Source organism: Diadema antillarum, unplaced genomic scaffold, assembly GCF_040938485.1.
Source record: "Diadema antillarum isolate AM-2024a unplaced genomic scaffold, OU_Dant_1.0 seq00001111_RagTag, whole genome shotgun sequence".
In the NCBI taxonomy this organism is placed as follows: Eukaryota; Metazoa; Echinodermata; class Echinoidea; order Diadematoida; family Diadematidae; genus Diadema; species Diadema antillarum.
The window spans coordinates 321,184-344,590 of record NW_027271927.1 but is presented as its reverse complement, the minus strand read 5'-3'; the positions used below and the strand labels follow the sequence as shown (position 1 = coordinate 344,590).

General features: G+C 36.9%; 1 protein-coding gene across 1 annotated transcript in view; it reads left to right on the top strand.

Annotated features, from left to right (window-relative positions):
- Positions 1 to 23,199, top strand: part of LOC139743836 (gamma-aminobutyric acid type B receptor subunit 2-like) — a 168,067-nt gene extending 144,868 nt beyond the window's left edge. Inside the window, exons 14-20 of the mRNA XM_071654292.1 lie at positions 558 to 668; positions 3,214 to 3,438; positions 4,720 to 4,884; positions 8,465 to 8,591; positions 9,804 to 9,882; positions 11,848 to 12,280; positions 22,954 to 23,199. Coding sequence (XP_071510393.1) covers positions 558 to 668; positions 3,214 to 3,438; positions 4,720 to 4,884; positions 8,465 to 8,591; positions 9,804 to 9,882; positions 11,848 to 12,280; positions 22,954 to 23,199 — 1,386 coding nt within the window. The remainder of the gene's footprint in view (positions 1 to 557; positions 669 to 3,213; positions 3,439 to 4,719; positions 4,885 to 8,464; positions 8,592 to 9,803; positions 9,883 to 11,847; positions 12,281 to 22,953) is intronic.
- The last annotated feature ends 208 nt before the right edge of the window (positions 23,200 to 23,407 follow it).

Genomic DNA, 23,407 nt, shown 5'->3' with positions numbered 1-23,407 from the left:
TTATTATTCTCTTCATTTTTCTTGACCTTTGATCGCAAATATCTCCATTTGGCAAATATGGACTTATCGGTTTTTGCGAACAAACTCTTCATATATCGGGTCTGCTATTAAAGGACAAAAATGCTGAAAGTCGAGCAAGGGCAATGTTATGTTAAAGCACTTTTTTATTATGTCATGAGCCTAACAATAGGACATGTGCAAATGATCTTTTGTACAAGCTTTTTCAGCAATGGCGTGTATCTACTTGTCTGTTTAGTTTAATAGAGTTCATTTACTTGTCGATTTGTTATTTCTGCTTTGTTTTGAAATATTTTCACCCAAGGCTGGTACCAAAAAGTTGCATTGAACTGTGTCTGTAGACAGGGGCGGATCCAGGGAGGACCGCAACCGGCGCACTATGAGGGCAGCGGAAGAACGATGTGTAGACAATTGATTGCCGCTGTTGCTTATTTTCCGATACCTCCCTCTGAAATTGAAAGATAATGTAAGACAACGAACAGGCAAACTGAAAAAAAACCCCGGAAATCATATAACATTTTGTATGTTCCTTTGTACAGGAAGATCCAACGGGACGGGACGTCCTGCTGATTCCAGTGATATTCAACTGTAAGAGCAAACAGACAATGATATGGCTAGCGATCATCTATATCTACAAAGGAGTACTTATGGTAAATGATTGATTATTCTCTTATCATACTATTTTTGATGGTTTTTACTCATCTGTTATGGTAATAATGGTAATTGCTACATACACTCATGCACACACAACATGTATACGCACTCATACATTCATTGCACGTAATAATACACGTGATGTTGAACGATTCCGTTTTAATATATTTTTATGCGTTTCTCCAATAAAATTCGTGAAGATATTTGTGCTCATTTGTGAGATGATAGAGTATAGATTTCCAAATAATTTGGTGCAACGACATCACATCGCATTTTCACCATATACCATGATGTTTAATCTCTGGATAATCAACGTGAGAGGTCGAAGGACGAACACATTTGTGACCGTGCACCTCAAAACGAACATAAAGTCGCACACACTGATTTTGCGTGAGGACTGAAAATAAGTGAAATGAGTCAACCTAGCCAAACTTGACTTTTTTTATATTTTCCGAAAGAGCAGGTCTTCTTCTACATTATGCTAAAATTTGGTATCATTAAACGGGCAGGAAAGTGTGCTTTTTTAGCAGTTTATCTCGAACATTTTTGGTAGAATAGTGTGATTATGTGTGTCTTTAGAATCCCTTTTTCATTTCTGAAAAACCTTGTCCACACTCTTCACTTTCAACTCTAATAACTTTTGAAAGGATAGTGCTACTGCTTTGAAAGTTGGCATTGATTATGGACAGAATGTGTTAATGAGGCTTGCTTAATTTCAGTTTAATTTGATAATCCCTTCATTGTTGTTACTCTGGTGGTTTACTTCCTGTTTTTTGTCCCATTCACCGCACGGCCAGCACGGTTTGGTAAGGATTAAGCGCTTGAATAGACACTGTACTTCAGAGCCTCTTTTCTCAGTTCACACTTTTCCTGAGTTTGTGCTTTCTTTCCAGTATTTAGATAGGTTAAGAGAGTCCATTTTCTCTGAGTTATACATCATTTTAAAGCTTAAATTCTGCTCTTTCAGAATATGGTCTTAACTAAAAATTCATGTCTGGCGACTTTTTGTTTGTTTTGAGGTGCAGGGTCACATTTAAAGAAAAAAATAATTCAGAATACCACAAAACGACCTTGACGCTGTCAAGTTGTGTATTAAGTACACACACGGAAAATGAAAAAAAAAGAAGAAGAAAAAAAGAAAAGAAAATAAAACCAACATATAAAAGAGTCTCACATTCTTTGATACATATGAAGCCGGCATAGCCTGATCCGCATAAAGGGGGAAGGCACAACGTGTCTCTCTTTTTTATTATCATTATCATTGTTATCAGTATCATTTTCGATTATACTGCCCTTTTTCCTGACTGTGAGGAAAACGTGAAAAAAAGCCTTCCGCCAAGTCAGACAATTAATGAACAAAACACGTTTCTTTACTTGCACGCATCATACATACATAGTATTCAATGCCCCCACTGGATTCTGGTTTTGTTGTGGATAGGCTTCGTTCAAGGTTAAACAATAAATATCTGACAAGTGAGGGCAATGCCACGCTGGTCCAACAACACACAGATATCTATCATCACTTTTCCTTGCTGTGTGATTCATATATTGCTGACCCGAGAGATAGCAAAGACAATTGGGAAGCAGGTGACCCCCTTTTTTGTATATCTCTCGTGGGACACATTGACCACTCTAACCTCTAAATAGATAAGGCTGGATGGACCAAACACGTTGGCACAATAGATCCAGCGAATCACGTGGTAAAACACGTTTTATTCTGGCCAACGTCATTTTCCTCTCCCACACACTCTTTTTTTTTTTTTCGTTTCATTTCCTCTGAACGATTAGCTTCTCTGTAGTCTCACTATTGTTCTGTTTAAGCTATTGAAGTTTAACCACTAATTCTCATTTGTTTTCTGGTCTGTTGTTGTTGTTTTTTCGGGGGGGGGGGGGTAGGTAGGGATCTACCGCGATGCATATATAACCTGTGGCTATATGAGGATCACAGACAATTGTTTTGTACTTTGATACCTTGTAACACCGAGTATATATATATATATATATATATATATATATATATATAGTACTTTAGCCATTTTAGTGCTAATATGAATCGCATTTCGAGTTTATGGATATTGCTCATAGTTCTGAAAGGAGGTAACCAGTCAATATCTTCCAGGTACTATGGCTGTGAGAAAAAAAAAAACACATGGACAAAAACAAAAACAAAAGCTAGACCTAAACTGCGCGAAACAGCATCGATAAAAAACCTGCCGTTGTAAGTTCTAATAATATGATCATTGTTTCGCTGAAAGTTATATGTTATAATTGAGTAAAGCGAAAGATACATGTACATGTGTACTTATTCAAATTGATGTCCATCCTGTGGGCATGTGTTACGTTTTTAGCTTTGCTCCACATGTCAGAGGAAATATGGGTAGAATTGGGATTCTGGGACGAACACTGCGCAATGGGTTCCCATAGTTAATAGGGTAAGACCGGAAAACACGTGACGTTTATGTCTTATCATATATATTTCCTAACTCCTTTTAATACTCTAATTCTCCCTCTTTTTTCGCGTTACTTCTCCTTACTCCCTAGATTTTCGGCCTGTTTCTCGCGTGGGAGACGCGCCACGTGAGCATACCCGCCCTCAACGACAGCAAGTATATCGGCATGAGTGTGTACAACGTGGTGATCATGTGCGTCCTGGGCGTGTCGCTCTCCTTCATGATCTCGGATAATCCGAACGCCTCCTACGGCCTGGTTTCGACATTCATCCTCTTCTGTACCACCATCACGCTGTGTCTCGTGTTCGTTCCCAAGGTGGGCTGATTAAAAGAGCGACATACGCTACATTCAAGTAATTTTTGATAGTCATATATACAATGAGCCAAATGGAATGCTAGTGGTTTGATCCTAGTCTCAATTTCAATTCAACTTCAAATCAATTTTTATTTCATTTTTCGACGATTACATTGACATGTTTCTTTCTTAAGTAACAGAGAATAGGATTCTATAAGAAAAAAAAATCAAAATGAGAAGAGCGTACAATAATGTGGAACCTTATTATAGTAATTATACATTGTCGTGAAAACTGAAGGATTGAAAATGAAACAACGATACATGCAATACGAAAATTATAGAATTTACATTATAAATCTTATGACCGTTGAGATTATTAGTTGCACCCACTAACCAAAACAACAAGAGGCAATGATGCCATATTCCTAACAACTTTTCGATGTAGTTTGTATTGAAAAAAAAAACATTTTTTCTTCTATTATTTCAATTGTTTTTTCTTTAACCAATGAAAACATACAATGTAGTAGCATTATATAACATTTGACATTGATTCTAGCAATAAGTCTGCATAGGACATTTCAGCTAACAACAGCATTCACTCCCACCTCCAATTCTGCAAGTAATGGGGATACCTAATTTCCTTGATTATGCAAATCCGATCCGTGGTTTTGTGCATTACATTTTGTCATTCTGCTTTAAAAGGTCGAATTCACAATTAATCCCTGAGGACACCTAGATACTTACATAATTAATTTGTGTCACAAGAAAAAAAAATATCGAAATTGCATATCCAAACCAAACAAACAAAGCATTCATTCAAGGATATCATGCCATGCTGGAACATCATATGGATATAGTAATATTGAGAGTGCAGGAAAAAGATAACATGGACCATGACAATTCGTTGCCTTCACTGTAATCTAATTCCACAAAGGATTGATACTAATGCAAATACTGCACTGCGGTTGTATTGCTTACACTGTCTCCATCATATGCGTCATTTCCAATCTGCCCTACTTTGGCAAAAGGAAGCAAGTGACAAAAGTGACATTTATCGTAAAAGAGCAAAACGTGTCTGTCATTTACACTGACGTCAATGGACTATCATGATGTCTTATCTAACATATCTCTTAGTAGGATGAGTGTTTCTGCATGAAATTTGGCCTGGAAGAAGAGCGCATTACGTGAATTTTGAAAACATCTATAACTCAAATTCGTATGGTATGTCACTTGCTTCCTTTTGCCAAAGTAGGGCAGTAGTGTTCCAAACCACCTTGTCAATTTCTATGTAATCATTTCCAGGTTATCGAATTGCGGTTCAACCCCAATGCCAACGAAAGGATCAGAGTTGTCGGGACGCTGGATAAGACCAGGACCTGTTCCACAAACATTGGGACCATGGACTCCGAGTCCAAGCTGCGAGGCCTGGCTATAGAGAAGAACGAACTGAGCAAAAAACTCTCCGATGTAAGGTCGCAACTTTGTTTCTTTTTTTTCCCATCTGAATTTGTTGTTATTCCCAATTTCCAATGTCCAAGATTAAATTCACACTCTCCATATAGCAAGGAGCACTATCACAATACTTGGGAGCGGATATAACTTAATCAAACTGAGCAGCTGGGGAAAAATGAAATAAACCATGCGCTTTTCATATATCCGTTGAAAAAAGTTAATTTAATGCATTCATCAGACAAATTCTAAGGGTGATCTGAACGGCATACTTTCAAGCCTTTTTTTTTCACAATATGCACTCTTACACGTTTGTGCTGTCACCATTTTATTGAAAAAAAATCGCTTATCTGGATACCCATGCGTGTGCTTTCATCAAGCAAGGTCAACATTGGTATGGGAATAGTAACAGTGATCATTGATTACAATAATACTATACTTACTAGAGTTCAGAGCCAGATGAACAGGATGCATTGACGTGTGTTGCAAACGTCCAATGCCCCAGGTTAAACGGATGACATAGTATTGTTGGAGATGAAAATTGAACTTTTAACTGTTTGCGAGATACTAAGAAACCACTATAATTATGTGAATAAGTGAAATATGTCAACCTAGCCGAACTTGACTGTTTTCATATTTTCTGAAAGAGCGGGTCTTCTTTTACATAATGCTAAAATTTGGTATCATAAAACGGGCAGGAAAGTGTCTTTTTTCAGCAGTTTATCTCGAACATTTTTGGTAGAATAGTGTGATTAGGTGTGTCTTTCGAATCCCTTTTTTATTTCTGAAAAACCTTGTCCACACTCTTCACTTTCAACCCTAATAACTTTTGAAAAGATAGTGCTACTGCTTTGAAAGTTGGCATTAATTATGGACAGAATGTGTTAATGAGGCATGCTTAATTTCAGATTAATCTTATAATCCCTTCATTGTTGTTACGCTGGTGGTTTACTTCCTGTTTTGTGTCCCATTCATCGCACAGCCAGCACGGTTTGGTCAAGATTAAGCGCTTGAATAGACACTGTACTTCAGAGCTTCTTTTCTCAGTTCACACTTTTCCTGAGATTGTACTTTCTTCCAATATTTAGATAAGTTAGGAGAGTCCATTTGATTTGAGTTATACATTATTTTAAAGCTTAAAATCTGCTCTTTCAGAATATCGTCTTAACTAAAATATATATGTCTGGCGACTTTTTGTTTGTTTTGAGGTGCATGGTCACATATACTGTTACAGAGCATACCATTGTAAAAGGAATTCAAAGTTTATTAATTTTGATGAAATTCGGTTTGCGATGACTGAGATATCAAAAAAGGACAAAAACAGAGTAAAGCAAAGCGATGCCGATAGAAGGTGGGTCCGCGCACCTTTTATTAGCATTACATTGTCACCTTAAATGAAGAGTTTGTTCGCAAAATAATGATAAGTCCATTTTGGAAGACTTTGAAGTACGGTCTCTGTCATAAAGTAAAAAATAATACCTTTTAAAATATATATTGGTCACTACATACATTTTTGAAGTTATGGTCAAAAGAAGCAAACATTTTCTTATTATTCTCTTTATTTCTCTCGCAAATATCTCCATTTGGCAAATATGGACTTATCGGTTTTTGCGAACAAACTCTTCAAATACAGAATTGAGGTTCAATGCTGGCAATGGGAATTCAGTTGCAAAACAAAACCGAATGACACGGACAGACAACAAAACCACCAAGCGGTAAAACGGAGCCGAAAGACGCAGAAATCAATACAAATTCAGAAAACAAAAATAAGTGTCAAATGAAAACCTTTAAAACAAGAAAAAAAAAAACATATTCTACATTCGCATTGTGCAGAAAAGTGGGGAAAAAAATCACCCGGCAAACAAATGAGGTTTTTAAAGACTACAGTAGGTGTTTAATATGAAAGGATACTCTAATTCATACAGACCCCTCCTTTACCCGTCCCTGCAAGCACAATGATCAATGACCCTCATTTTAACGCATCAACGGATAACAATAGGAGCCCTTAACAGGTCACATCGCAGCAAGAGAACAATACCCTATTCAATTTCCGCCTCGAATGACATAATTATATCTGCATAATCGCTGCAAACACACGCTGTTTGTACAGTTTCGAAACTATTCGAGATTAAACAGTGTTGCGGGGGGGGGGGGGGCTGTAATATTTCACAATCATTATCAATAATCCATACTCTCCATATCGCGACAAGCTCCTATCATTACTGTACTACTGGTATTATACGGGGGTTTCGAAAGTGGAAAAAAGTCAAACAATTATTTGAGAAGCTGAAAAAATATCAAAATAAATCCTGCAGTTTCAACCATATCCGTTGAAATACATTGATATGATACGTTCGTTACACATTTTAAGGGTGATTTGAACTGGATAACTTTTTAGCTCCCTTCTTCTCAATATAAACACTCTTAAATATCTGAGTTGCCATCATCAATCTTTACCAAAATGGGTTAGGAAAGTCCTGAGGTCTATGTCATTGTAATGGTAAAAATGTTAATATCTTTGAAATGATAATCTTAATCAGTTGCAAATCGCTTCCCTTTTTTTTTTTTTTTTTTGCCTGAGCTTTCATCAACCAAGGTCAACATTGATACTGAAATAGCAACAGTAATGATTGATTACAAAAATGCTGTACTCACAGGGGTTCAGAGCCGGGTGAGCAGGACGCATTGAGGTGTGTTGCACAAGGCCAATGCCCCAGGTTAAACGGATGATTATAGTATTGGTGGAGATGAGAATTGATCTTTGAACTTTTTGTGAGGTACTAAGAAAAAAAAAACTTATGGAATGTTACAGAGCATACCATTCTAGGAGGAATTGAAAGTTTATTTCATGAAAATCGGGTTTGAAATGGTTGATATATCCAAAAACAAAGTAAAACAAAGCGAGCCTAATAAACGGTAGGTCCATCCTTTTATCCGGATTGCTTATTTTTGGATACCTCGGCTATTTCAAAACTAATTTTTATCAAACAATCGTTGAATTCCTTTTGGAATTACGTTCTCTGTCATATTTCATGAGAGGTATCTCATGACATCTAGAAAACTTTGAAGCTTGAAGCCAGGTCTTAAACGGAAGTATATCATCCCTTTGACTGCCGAGAAAAGTCTTTGTTTTATGCTTTGTAAGGTCAGGTTATTATCCTAACGGAATCTCGCGGTTGGAGTTCCACAAACAACAAACTAGTGTTGAAGAACACCGTTCAACTTCCGAAACTATTACAAGTCTTTGTTTTATGTTTTGTAAAGGTCAGGTCGTTATCTAAAGGGAATCTCGGTTGGAGTTCCACAAATAACAAACTAGTTTTGAAAAAAACACCGTTCAAGTTACAGTTTCATTAACCCTTACAGCCTCGCCAGCCTTAAATTCAGTTAGAGACATTGTTAAACAATTTGAAGATGGAACACAAACCCAGTTTTTGTGATTCAAAATACAGTAGTTCTAAATTGTCAGTTAGGGATCGAAACAACCAATTTAGAAATGTTTGTCAGCATAATCAGTGTGCCTGTGTGCGTGCGTGCATGTGTGTATGTGTAACAATATTTGAAACATTTTGCGTTTCTCACCTGGTCCACCTTTCAGCAAAGCAAGAAAGTGAAGGAGCTAGAAGCGGAGTACATGAAGATCGCCCCCGAGGACGCCCCGCTACTTTTGGGTGATGACTGGTCATCAGGGATAGATAACTCTATCTCAACGGCAAGATCACGAGGTATTTAAACAACCTCATTTTCTCTCCGGTTTGATGCTTTTATTACCTATTAGTATTAAGGAATTGTACAAGGGCAGGTGTTTCCCCAAATAGATATGTTAATGATTTGGGGTACGTGACTGGCGTGGCTCACCTGTTAAAGAGATGGTATAGAATTGGTTGAGGTGATGATTCAGCTGTTAAGTTCATACTTAAAAAAAAACCACTTTGTCAAATGTCAAAGAGCATAACATTATTCCACGAGGAATCCAAGGTTTATTGACTTTGATGAGAAGTGGTTTTGAAATGACTGAGATATCTAAAAACAAAACGATACCAATAAAAAGTGATCCCACCTTTTATTTTGATGACTTTGTTTTCGAAGTCTCAGGCATTTCAAAGCCAACTTTCATCAAAACTCTGAAAACATTGTAGAATTGTATTTTTCTTTTTATATTTCATCAAATGTTTCTAATGCGATCTCAAAAAAGTCATCATAAAAAACCAACCAACCAAACAAACAAACAAACAAAAACCTGAAGCCATATCTCAACCGAAACTGTACCATCCCTTTAAGGTCAGGGATTCGTTAGTACGAGGTCCTTGGTTCGATTCCCCTAGTAGCTACTTGTATGACATAGGCTTAACCACTTAACCTCAATCCCTTAGGTATTTGTTTTGTCATTGTTTTTGACATTACCATGATACAATGATTGCTCTTAACGATATATTTTTTATTGTTTCTTAAATGTCCTGGGCCGAGTATTAAAGCAATGTTGTCGTTTCCATAGTATTATAGGGCTAAGCGTAGAATCTTATGTACCACTGGGGAGAAGAGACCAATGTTGCACTGTACTGTAAGCACTGAATTATCTTTCAGTTGTGTCTCATCCGCCGTGACCATCTTAAACCCATGTCCAAAAGAGTCTAGGGTATGATGTTGATAACCTGAATCGTTCCCTTACAGAAGAACGAGGAACCTGAAGAGGCTACTCTCACTAAATTAATTATGTTGATAATAACAATTATGATAATGGTGGTAATGACTTTCTTTTTTGCTACTTACTGTAAATATGTTTAATACTCTTAGTACTCTATAAAGATCTGATTAACCCGTTCCATCCGGAAACTTGATGGCCTGTGTATCAAGTGTATGGGGACTTCAGAATTCAGTATGGGACGGGTTAAAAATGTTCTCCCTGTCTCTTGGTATCTTTCTCTTTCCATTTACAGGTGACAGTACGAAAACTGCCACTTCTCCTGTGAGCGTGACGTTCAATGTGCATTCGTCAAAAATTAACCACACTAAAGAGTAAGTCTTGATGAACATCATCATTTCATATCATTTCATATTATATTATATTACATATTATATGATACGATATTATATTATATTGTAATGCGTTACAAAATATGACAATCATAATTATTCCATCATATTATATTTCATTTGATATGATCTTATTACAAAATGTTATAGTAACTATTTTATCTGAACACATTATATTATATTATATTTTTAGATTATTATACTATGCTATAATATATTATGCTGTAATTATTTATTGATTTGAGCATGATGATGAAGGACCATACTCATGCAGATAAGTAGTGGGTTGTTAATGAAACGGGGCAACAGGATATAGTTTCCAATAACTCCCGTTAAATGTTAGTTTAAAAATTCTGAACATTGTTCCATTGGATTTTAGAATCTGTCATCGCGTTTGTTTCTTCGTGTTTTTTTTCCAAAGACGCTTAAAGAAGGATAAAATCTCATTAATCAGTTTCAAGAGGAATCATAACTACCATCAGCAATTAAAATAATATTCTTGGAATCAACTGCTATGAGATCTTCATTATAAACTTTCGAGAAGGACGATTCAAATGCTCTGGAGATCTGTTTGCTGCGTCATAATCTGAGGTTTGAAAACCAAAATGAGAAAGGGAATCACAAAGCACATAATTACATCTACATAAAGTATATAACAAAACGTGCATGCAATCTGACAAGCAGACAAATGAAAAGAGAGGGTTCTTTTCGGAAAATGAGAAAACTCAATTCCTGTCAGTTTGTTATGTTAAACCTACTTAGAAATAAAGAAAATGGTAAGAACATATAGGGTATTTTTAATCATGTCTAATTACAAATAAGGTATTATTGGAAACGTTTTACCTTGCTCTCTGTGATGGTAAAATTGTTTTGAAATATCTTTAAAAATTGCTTAACCTGTTATGCCATCAACTCTTCAAAACTGTTTGTATCCAGACCTATTCTACTTAAAACCAATACTTCAACACTCTTGCTGGAATTTGGGGAAAGAGACACAATGTTCCTTAACCCGAGTGTTCTTACAAATTGAAATTCAGTTATAAAATCTTGTTTGGATGTTTTATTTCTTCCAAAATTGAATATTTGGACTGTTAAGTCACCAAAAATTGTTAACACAATTTTTTTTTTTTCAATTTTAGACATGGAAAATTTAGTCTGTTATAAATAGAGACAATTATACAGAGACAACGTAGACTATTTGTAATCATAACTTTAAACAAAGCCCTTAAAAGTAACAAGAGTGGTATCACTGGAAAGCTCGATTAATTATTTGTTTCTGTTTTATTTTGTTTACGGACTCATTTCATTTTATATCATTTCATGTTATATTTAGATGTTGCTTAACCTTTTTTTTTGGGGGGGGGATGGATCAAACTCTTCCTATCATTGTGTTTGTTTGTTTTTCAGTGCATTGTGCATGTATTGCCGTTGCTAGGCCTTCACAATGCACTATTTATCAATTTTACTGTAATGAAGTGATATTTCACAATTGCAGTTCATGTGACGGAATAAATTGTTTTTGTTTGTTTATTTTCAAGCCTTGTCAATACCATCAGAGAAAACAGCAATTTGCGTTCCTTTTTCTGGTTTCCCTCTCCCTCTTTCTTTTGAATTTATGTTTTTGTTCGCCCAACCATTTTGAACGTCCTGTTTTATATGTTCGAATGTGTGTCGGTGTGTTTCTCCCGTACATCCGTTACCCTACTTTTTGTTTTCATAACACGGTATATGTAATACGTCGCTATTATAGTAGCACAGTGGCATGTGTGTGTCCTAGTGATATCTGTTAGAGGCTTGTGACAAGCCGATGTAGTGGTAGGTCCTACTCACACGTGGTGTTTCCCTGTCCGTGCGTGTGCACCGTGCCACGTGTCCTTGCGTACATCGTTCGTGTGTGTTTGTACGTTAAATCCATTGTCTTCCCTTGATCACTGCACCTTATTGCAGAAGTAAAGGACCTTCAAATATGGCGACGGGCTTGCACGCGAGTCATCGCTGGGCCGAGGAGGCGGACGAAGCTGATGAAGAAACCTCGGTCGACCTCTACGCCAATTTTGGCGGCGTCTACATCGGGCCTCCCGAGAAAGAGGAGGATCCATTGACCTCTGACCTCATTTCCGCCGGAAATACCAACTTCATGGACACGCCGTGCACGGACGGCATCGCAGAGGTCCACCGGTCGTTTGAAGACACCATACCCCTAACCGGCCTCACGCTCAGTTGCGCCACACCTTCGAACATACCCATCGTAGCCCATTCGTTGTGTGAAATCAACCTACAGTACAGGCCTACATTACAGAGTATAAACGACAAAATAGCGCCCTCATGCGACAAGACGGCACCTTGCGGTGTGTCGAACGGAGGCCAGAACACGGCAAATGTACAAATATCGAACTTTATGCAACCGAGCTTACTGGACTAAGAACTTACGTCTACATCAGGAACGCATACGATGTTAATGAAGAGCGTGTGTTCTTGCCCTTATTTCTATATCAAATCAATCTGTTAAAACGCTTAAACTGTTATCACCATGTTAAGATTTGATATACACAAGAAAGCAACAAGACAAATGTAAGACGTTTATCTTTTCTTACTATTCTCTGTCACTATTCTGGCTCAAATATCTTGCAGTTTTTACATTATTATCCCATTATTTGATATGTTGTCGTAGCTGGCTTCTTAGTCACATTTTAACCTGTATTTCTAATTATGGTAATTTATTGAAATGTTGCCTTTTAAACGAGTTTCCTAAACTCTCAGTGTGAAAGAAACGTAACAGTGGAATGATCATAATTATATCGAAGAACCCCCTTTCTGTTATACTGACTGAACGCTTATAGGTCTCAATTCACAAAGAATTGTTTAAATCAAACACATTGTGAAAAATATTGTCCAGGAACTAAAACAAGAGCGTTAAAGGTGCACCTTTCAAACACTCCTGCTTAAGTAGGCCTATTACATTACCAAAGGTCCGTTGTTGTACGGTATGTGTCGTGACCATTGGATGTTGGAGGATCGCGGGTGGGGGTGTGGGGCACGCATCCTTATGTGTGTGTGTGTGTTTTGTTTTGTTTTGTTTTGTTTGTTTGTTTGTTTGTTTGTTTGTTTGTTTGTTTGTTTGTTTTTTTTTTGGGGGGGGGGTTAGACCAAAAGTATGCATGAAATCGCACGATCATTATACACAAAAAAAAAGTCCCTACCTCGGTCACGGTCGCTACGCTCCCCCTTTACGGAATTTCTGGATCCGCCCCTGGTGACCATCTACATTCAAATAATGTTCGCAACCCATGGGCCCGATTTATAGACCTTTCAAACATACGGAGCTATCGTTTGCTGATACGGCGTTTGGATGAAGGACGTGTATAGATATACAAGTAGCTGTTTTTCTCATTAAAAAGGTAATACATATTATACACACTGATCACAAGTAATGAACTCGGAGCATATTGAGAGCTTCGATATGATTTAAGTGTGATAGACTGACACATACTTTTGGTATAAAAAAAGTCAAAAAAACCCCGCAAACCAACACAAAACTTGTTTACAGCAATACTCCAATACAAATTCTTTAGATGTTGAACAATAAAATCGAAATCATGTGTTAGATTGGTAGGGGTTACCATTGATTCCATTTGCCATGGTCCTATTTAAAACGGAAAATTCGTTAATCAATATGAAGAAAATAATATCGGGGCCCTTTACAAACTTGGACATATCGTACTAAAAACGCACTGCTAATTCTTGTTAATGCACTCAGTCTACCTCGCATCACCTATTGCAATACTGACTTGTGAAAATGGGGTACTAGGAAAAATTAATTCTATATCCATAATCGTCAATACCCAAACGTGCCGTAAAACTTCTCACTGGCACCCATTACTCAGTACTTAGCACACACTGAATGATTGCTTCGTGACTTAACTCTCAGGTGGTATCTCAAACCTTTGTTTTGCTTGGAGGTCACTGGAAACAAAATCCTTCCTTTTTGCAGCCGTTACCATAATTTTCATTTACCAACACGTTATTAACACACACACACACACACACACACACACACACACACACACACACACACACACAGAACGTTATAACAATATCACCTGGCTAAAATTGTATCTTGATTCTGACCGACAACACTACCTATCAATCTATTTATCTCTCTCACGATCTGTAATTTTTCTTTAATCTGTCCACTGCCACCCTTTAAAGTAGTTTCAAATCTTCGCTTGTTAATTGATATCTACTGAAATTATTTCAAACCTGAACTCTTTTGTGAATGCTCTCTTAGCCTGCCCGTAATCGTGTATTCAGAAAGAAATTTACTATCACGTATGAGATATTCAGTTGGTGAAGCACACTGCTTAGCTATTTCTGTGCTGCGGGTGCTGATTGGTAAGGGATGCCCCTTAGCGCTGTGTACACTGACCACAGTCCATTGCACAGGAATGGTAACATTTAAAAAAAAAAGAGATACATTTCTGCGATGTCTCGTTTGCTTGCTTGTTTGTTTCTCTTCTTACCTAACCTGTATAAGTCATTGATTCAAGAAAGATACAAATACGTGCGACACTGCAGATATGGTATACTTCCAATCTCCCATAGGAGAGAAATTACATTGTTTACCTTGTATATCAGGAACACTTCAATAGGGGTTGGCAGTTTGCGTTTATTACTCTCTATCTCTCTGTCCTTTGGTAGACTTACCAAAGTTACTCATTCCGATTCGGATATGATGTGAGTTCTTAAGATGATCTAATCTGTATATAGCCGTTGGTTGTTATGACAGGAAACATTATTATATTATCAATGTGAAGAGAAATTGACATAATATTACATACTTGATTAAAAACTAAGTCTTATAAAAAGGGTGATTGTGGCGTCATTTTTTTATCTTCAATAATGTGAATATTAATGTGTGTGAATAAACATGGGTGCTAAACTGGAAATGAAGCTTCGTTATTAATTCGGTAACTATGTATATGTATATATATATATATATATATATATATATATATATATATATACATACCATATTCACAACAGTAGTTCAATATGAAAACTCCATGAGAGACGTATTTTTGACTAATTTTCGTCCATAGGCCTTTGTCAAGTACTTAGTCAATGGCAGGACTCAAAAATAAAATCTATCATTGACTTGACAAAGCCCTATGAGCGAAAATTCGTCAAAACTATGTCTCTCACGGAGTTTTCATAATGAACTACTATTGTGAATCAATATTTTCTTGGACTCCGAGCAGAAACCTATTGCTGTTATTCATAATATATATATGTATATATTTTATACATACATATATATATATATATACATTTGTGTGTGTGTGTGTGTGTGTGTGTGTGTGTGATTTTAGTTTCATTGAAATCTCCTGGAAATTCCAAATCCTTTTTAATCTTCATACAAGCTTTAGACATAAGTGTGAAAACTTGAGATTTTTATTTTTCATTTATCTTTTTTTGGCTTTTTTTTTGGTCTTTTTATCAACTCAATTTTACCCAGATTCAGGAATATTCATTATTTCTTAAAATAAAGTGCAAATTATAGATCTGCCATACAATTTACATCAGAGCAAAGCTTGGCATTGTCCCTGTTACTTTGTACATTGCATGTCCAGGGTAACAGAAATCTATGAAAATTGTGTACAATTAAAATTAAACGCAGAATGTTTTCCCAAAGTATGACTACTTTGCTGTCTTATGACAATGTTGCACACTGGGGGTTTACATCATGGCACATAAGAGTTGATTAGCGATATCAGCCCTTTAAAGTCAAAACCCTGTTATTTAACGCCTAATCTAGAGAGAACAAATTTCTGACGATTTACATCAGACCAATCCTGTGTTAACTGGAATCACGATACTTACAACTTGAAGAATTGCAGCAATTTGTATTTCCTATCACCTATTCCAGCACCTAACCAGGGATTTACTCTACTTCAACCAAGTATGTTGATATAGATTGATTTTGTTTGTGCGTGTATGCCAACAAATTCGTAAACATTTTGGTTTCACCTTTGTGTAAAATCCTCATCAATATAATTATATACAATAATTATGTCTACACTTGTTAATCTCACTCCCCCCAACAATGGGCATGAATTAATGTCATTCAAAACTCAGAAAAAATAATAAAAAATGAATACCAACAAACAAGGACAAAAAAAGACGTATACATAACAGACAACCTGCTATATATAATGTGCAGAACCCATGTCCCACTTTTGACGTGTCCAAGTTCGCCCATCCGCTCACAATTTTCCCATCCCACTCCATCCCCCTCTTTACTCCGCTGGCCTCCACAAGTACACTGCAATGTATTCAAATACAGCTCATATGCCTATTAATCAATAACTTATACATACCGTTCTGTTTTTTTTTTTCTCCTCCCCATCATTAACGCCATTCGCTTTTGTCACCTGTGCACTTCACTGAAGCCCCCCCCCCCTCCGAAAAAAAAAAAATAGAGACACAACTCCCTCACGGGTACACTCGCTCAACCATACACATAGATACCATAGACATACTTCTCTACTTCCTATGACTATCCCATTCTAAAAGGAACTGTACAGTACTGGTTGAGTTGAGGATTCAGGTTTATAACATGTTTTGGTGAGATCATGAGAAACAATATGAAATACGAAAGGGCATGTAATTTCAAGAAGGATTCAATGTTTATTTAATGGAAATTGGTCTTGAATTTGCTGAGATATCCACAAGAGCGATCCTAATAAGATTGGCAGGTAAAAAACTTTATTAGGATCTCTTTGTTTTACCTTGTTTTTTAGATATCTCGGTCATTTCAAAACCAATTTCCATCAAATAAACTTTTGATTCCCCTTAGAATTGCATGCTCTTTAACATTTAATATATTGGTTTTTAAATACAAGAGTATCGTAAACCGTTACAAGCTGAATCCTCACCTCAGCCAGAACTATACAGTCCCTTTAATACTTCTTTGGTACCTCCATCAATATTAGGTTCCGTCGGCCGTAATATGAAACTTTAATATGGATAAAGATAGTATGTCAACTAATGACTTACGTATTGTTGAACTATTTCTTTTTCTTGATTTATAACGACAGATAACAATAATGACGTCCTCTTTATTCAGGGTAGCCTCTTCAGTGTTTCCACTGATGTACCAGAGGGCCCTGCCATCATTATTATCCTAGCGTTGCCAGGTACCCATTTATACACCTGGGTCTAGAGGGACATTGATGGTATAAGACATCTTGTCCAAGGAGGTAAGCACTGGGCGGGAATCGATCTCGGGTCCTCCGTTTGGGAGTTGGGAGTCTTATCCACTATGCCAGCAGCGCCAACCACCGACTAGCTTATGCACCCCGTAACAATAACATAGTACAAAGGGCGTTTAACGTACCTCACTAATAAGCACAGCCGCACACGCATACGTACACACACTGGTCTTGTTCCAAGCCTGCGAAGGTGACCTGAACCCATTTTTTGACTCTGATCGAAAGCCAGAATCTCTCATTCTGTCGACACAACGAATACCGACAGTCAGCGACCATGCACGCATTTACCTCGCGTTTATCGGGAAAATGATCTGCCTTTCAAGCACAGACACAAAGGGCAACAACCGAGGTTGTTTAGTTGATGAAAGCTTGCTGGGGACCTTCCGTTCCTGTCATGTCGTGACTGGGATTTCCATGGGCTGAATACGCTGGAGACATACAAGGAATAAGGTTTGTTTATTTTATGTTGTTTTTTTAATCTAAATGTATTACTGATAAGAGGTGAGTCGTCGTATACAGTAGCAAGTCTGGTGCAGCGGCCGAACATCGAACTACGAACACCGTTTAGTTAATAGACCTTGTTTAGACTTTGTTTGCTTGTTTCCCTAAGCTTTCTTATGATGTATATTTTGTTGCATTATACACAATTTTAATACACAGGAAGAAAACGAAAGTGGACGTGCATTTTGAACTAAGGTTCGCTAACGCAGACAAGGGACTAAGCGATTCTGAATTTAAATATTGGAAGTATAACCCGATTAGAGGAAAAAAAAAATAACCGAAAAAAAAATGATATTGCGCTTCGAACATTTCGAAAAATTCTGAATGTCTACAAGAGGCAAAAATGGTGATATTGAATATTTCTATTTTTGCTTTTATTCAAGACAAACAAACGAAAACAAACGTCAGACGTTTCCCTCTTAATAAAAAGAAATCATCGTTGTTATTATGTAAACTGCGTGGTTTATTATCATGAAACTTAGTGAGGGTAGTAACTTGTGCTGAGGGACAGGTGGTATAAGGTTCATTCCCACTTAAAGACAAGTTCACTTTCATAAACGTGGATGAGAAAATACAGCATATAGAACACATTGAAAATTTGACGAAAATCAGACAATCCAGTCGAAAGTTGTGAATTTTCAAAGTTTCTGCGCTGTCACCACTGGATGAGAAGACTGCTATGGCAGAGTGTACGATGTCATATGCGTAGAAGTACACTTGAGAATTTCTCCAAATTTCCTTTTGTAAAATACATTTTCATTCGACTTGTCACTGATGTATGTACTGATGTATGTTGAAGGTAATATTATTCCCTCTGCACAAGAAAGAGGCAAGTCAGGTGCTCCCTTATTATCTGAGAAAAGTGAATTTTTCTTTATACATTATCTTTTCTTTATCTCGTTCTACACACGTGATATCACAGGCTGTAGTAGTCTTCTCAGGCAGCGATGGCGGCACTGAACTTCAAAAATTGATAACTTTTGCACGGATTGTTCAATTTTCCTCAAACTTTCACTGATGCGTTTTATTAACATTGCTGCATTCTCTCCATTCAAATGTATATGAAGGTTAACTTGTCCTTTAATAACTGTGCAATACACTGTATTCACTAAGCTTTAGGTGACATTTCTTGGTATTTAAAGGTCCTGTTTACCTCTGGGAGCACTGATTTTTTTTTTTGATTTTTTTAAATCAAGATATCACATTTGATGCATAATGTGTAGGTCACTTGTATCTCAAAACATTAAACCATGCAGAATTCATGCAATGAAGCGTAAAATATAAGGGGATATCAGTATTTTTCTCAGTTAACCAAAACTGTAAATGTGGTTTAGTCTGGAAAAAAAATATCATAACTATTGTTCACATTTTGTGTATTTAACAATACTTAACATCAATCATACAGATTCAAATTTTTACAGTGGTTGTTTCTATCCATAACTCATATTATAGATCTATTGTAAAGCACTAATGCTGGGTTTTGTGTCATTTGCAAATGGTAAATTATGCCTTTAAGGTTTTATGACATAAAGACGCATGTTGATTTGTGTTAAATCATGATACCCTCAACATCACTTTTGCGGTGAAATGAATATCTAAATGTTTTTTTCTTCTATGTTTCTTCAAATTACTTGGATAACCCCCCCCCCCAAAAAAAAAAAAAATAAAATAAAAAATAAAAAATAAAAAATATCAACCAAGATTTTGGTCATGACCTCATCTGTCAATCATTCCAAAGTACTAATATGATTAACAAAAGACACTGGAATGCACCCTCCCCGAGACCGAGCATAAGTTGCATGTTCCCTCACCGTGTCTTGTGTTAGTCACATTAATATCTCAGAAACACGCAAGTTATGCAGCTGAGTCGAGGCAGTTGCATATTGATATATTCTATAAATATATAAAGTATTTGCTTTCACTGTTAGGTCATTTTATTGAGAGTACATGTAGGTCCAGTAAACCCCCCCCCCCCCTCCTCCAGGCCGATATTGAAACTCTGATGTCGAGCCTGCAATCGAATAGCTGGTTTCAAGGGCTTTGCACCACTTTGTGTATCAGGAAAAGCATTGTCCCAAGGGGTTTATCTACCTGACATCGAAGGAGATTCGTTCTTTATAATTTATTATGATAACATGTTGTAAATCTGTTATCAAGGATGTGCTAAGCAAAGAATGACACAATCGTATAGGATCGTTGTGCTCGAAGTGTCGCAATAAGCATAATTATATAAAAAAAAATCATGTTTGAATTTGTTTATAGACCCCATTTACTGATTCCAAAGATGTTAGAAGTAGCCGGCATATTTGCACAATCTCTCTTTGTCAGCAAAACTTATTCCACAATGGAGACTTTGATATTGACCTACAGCTACACTGTAAGATATTGTCAAAAGATGAAGAGTTTGATAGGAAGACGGGATAAGCGCCATAAAAAAATGCCATTTCTCATTGTTGTCTTTAAAGGAGCTGTACAGTAGTTGGTGAGGTGGAAGACGGGATAAGCGCCTTAAAAAAATGCAATTTCTCATTGTTGTCTTTAAAGGGGCTGTACAGTAGTTGGTGAGGTGGGGATTCATGTTTTTTTACATTACTAAGTGAGATAATGAGAAACATCTCATGAAATATGAAAGAGCATGTAATTTTAAGGATTCCACGTTTATTTGATAAAAATTGGTTTTCAAATGGCTGAGATATCCTAAGAAGTGATAATAATAAAAGACTACAGGCCACGCCTTTTATTAGGATCTCTTTGTTTCACTTTGTTTTGGGATATCTCAGCCATTTCAAAAACCGATTTCCATCAAATAAACTGTTGATACCCCTTAGAATTGCACGCTCTTTGACATCTGATAGAGTGGTTTCTGAATATCTCGCAAAACGTTAAAAGCTAAATCCTCACCTCGACCAGAACTGAACACACCCTTTATAAAGGTTCATGTGCTCAGTCATGCATGTGCGTTTGTCAACTAATGTATTGGTATCAATGGAAAGAGGAAGAGTTCCCCTTTTCTTACATTTACTGACATTGCTCTCTCTGATACCTGACAGTTATAAAATAGTAGCCCTCCAAGGTTGGATTACCTTTATTTATACGCACTGTATAGGAGCGCTTGGACATGTACAGCTCGTACTGACCAGCTGCAAAATGATACGCAATGCTTGTCATGAACCCCTTATGTGCTTAGAGAGGAGATTGAGACTAAAAACGCACTCTTCATTACTTTGTTGTGGTGGTTGTTGCTGTGGCTGTTGTTGTTCTTGCTGTTGTTGTTGTTCTTGTTCTTGTCGTTCTTGTTGTTCTGGGCAGCATAGCACAAATAAGCAATTAAGGCTCGATAGGTACTATACCAAGATATGAACATAATTCATGATATCTCGACAAACGAGCATAATTGAAACACATAACTACACAAGCAACTAAACAAACCAATAATACTTTCTATATTTTTTTTTGTAATTTTCGAATACTCCACCCCTCAATAACCCCCCCCCAAAAAAATCAAACAAACAAACAAACAAATAAGTAAAACAAAAACAAAACCAAACCAAAAAAAAAAAACCCAAAACAAACACCCTAACTATTGTAGGTAATTAACAAAGAAAAATATACCAACACATGTTTAAAAGAGGACAAGGTTATAATCAAACCAGATGAGGAGAGACATGTTTTCACCCTTTGTGGACCAAAGCTGTGAATATCTAGTGACCAGACACGTTTTATGTTATACTTCAAGATTCTGTACGATTGTAATGTCATGTGTTTTTTATTGTTTTTCTTTTTTTATTAATTGTTGATTGTAGTCCTGTGTGAATTTTTTACTTTGTGTCCGCTTTCTTCCTGATGACTAAGTGTATGTGTTTGCAAGGCCCTATTTATTTTCGTTTTTGTCAGCACATGAAGATTTTTTTTTTTCGCAAAAACCAATAAAAACATTTTATGAAGGTTTTGAAGTACGGTATCTTTCATAAAGTACAAAACTATACCTTTTAAATGATGTATTAATCACTACATATAAAGGTACATTTTTGAAGTTATGGTAAAAAGAAGCAAATTTTTTTCTTATTGTTCTCTTTATCTTCCTTGACCTTTAATCGCAAATATCTCCATTTGGCAAATATAGACTTATCGGTTTTTGCGAAGAAACTCTTCATATTATTTTCATGGTACAAATCATAGCGTAATAAAAAGTGTATGTGTTGAAGGTGCCTATTGTACATCACTATCCCATGGTTGTTCCCCAGTTCTTCCCGCAATTCTCCGAGAGCCATGTCTAAGTTCAATGCTCCCAAAGGAGGGCATTGTCGACAAAGAACGGAAGAAAAAAAAAAAAGGACAGAAGAGAGGCTGGTAATCCTCGCGTACAAAGTATCCTAACGGTACATGGGTAAATATCATTTTGTGTATCCCCTTTAAAGACAGTCAATTGCACGTGCAATCGATGAGTGCAAAAAGTATCGATCGCACGTGAGATATGAATAGAGGGTGTACTAATGGGCTCGCTAAATCGTTTCTTTTACACAATAAGCGGACAAGGGCGGCTGATGCATGTGAATGGGGTCAGGGCAAGGAAAAGTCTTGTGAGCTCCACCATGATAGCTATAATTGGAGCAATGTACGTCTTCATACGAGTTTTATAGCAAACGAGCCAACCCCTATCTTGGAAAATGGTTAAATAGACGAAAATACATGTAGTTTTGATAAAGAAAGTGAACTGATGTTGATTTAAAAAACAACAACAAATCGATCAAAGTTGTTGTTGTTTGTTTGTTTGTTTTTTTATATTTTTCGGGGCAGCATCGCACCCAACAAACATTAATAGATTTAAGACGCGAATGCTGACACTCTTGCCTACTTTTTGGGAACTTGGTATAATCAGGTTCCCGTATACTATGCAGTTGATGCCACGGACACCTAGTCTTTGAAGTGGGTTGCCGAGTTGAACGAGTTGTTCTTTTAATATCATTATCATAACTCCAGCAATATATTACTTTATCATTTTTATAAGATTCTTTAACTGTTAAAAAACACATTTGTGATACATTACATCAGCATACTATTAGTGTAGGCATCCACGTTTTTGGAGATGTAACGTAACGTTCTATACGAGCTAGATTTTTCTCTTGATTGGTTTACACTTTCGTGTTTCGCTAAGTCATAATAATAGCAAGCTAACAACATTCATCGTTTTATGGTAAACAATGGCAAGGTATTGATTACAGCAGCGAAATTGCCTTCCATTACTTGAGCAGTTCTTTGTATCTCCCACTCTCCTGACTAGATGGCGCCACCAACGGCTAAAAGAGAGTTGGCAGGTAAGTGGTGGATTTTGGTGGTGGCGGCAAATTTTGCAGTGGAGACCCTGCAGCAGGGCTTTCTGAAATCCATGGGAGTCCTGCTGCCCTCTCTCGTCGACTACTTTGACACGGACTACGCCACAATGGGGACAATCGTCTCCGTAGAGTTCTGCACGAGCTACATTGGCAGTGAGTGTTTTCGACAACATTTGGGAGCTGAAGATTTGTGACGCGGACGTTAACACGACGATAGCGTCGGACGTTCTCCTCTCTACCTCCCTGCTTAGTGTTGTAAAGTTGCTTTTAAATCGTGTGAATACGCAACCTATACAAAGCAAAATGAGGCCCACATTATTATATCGTTGCATCACGGCTGCCTGCGTCGTGGTTTTCGCAAATGCCAAATCACCCAGAAGCGAGGTGAAAATTCAAAATTTC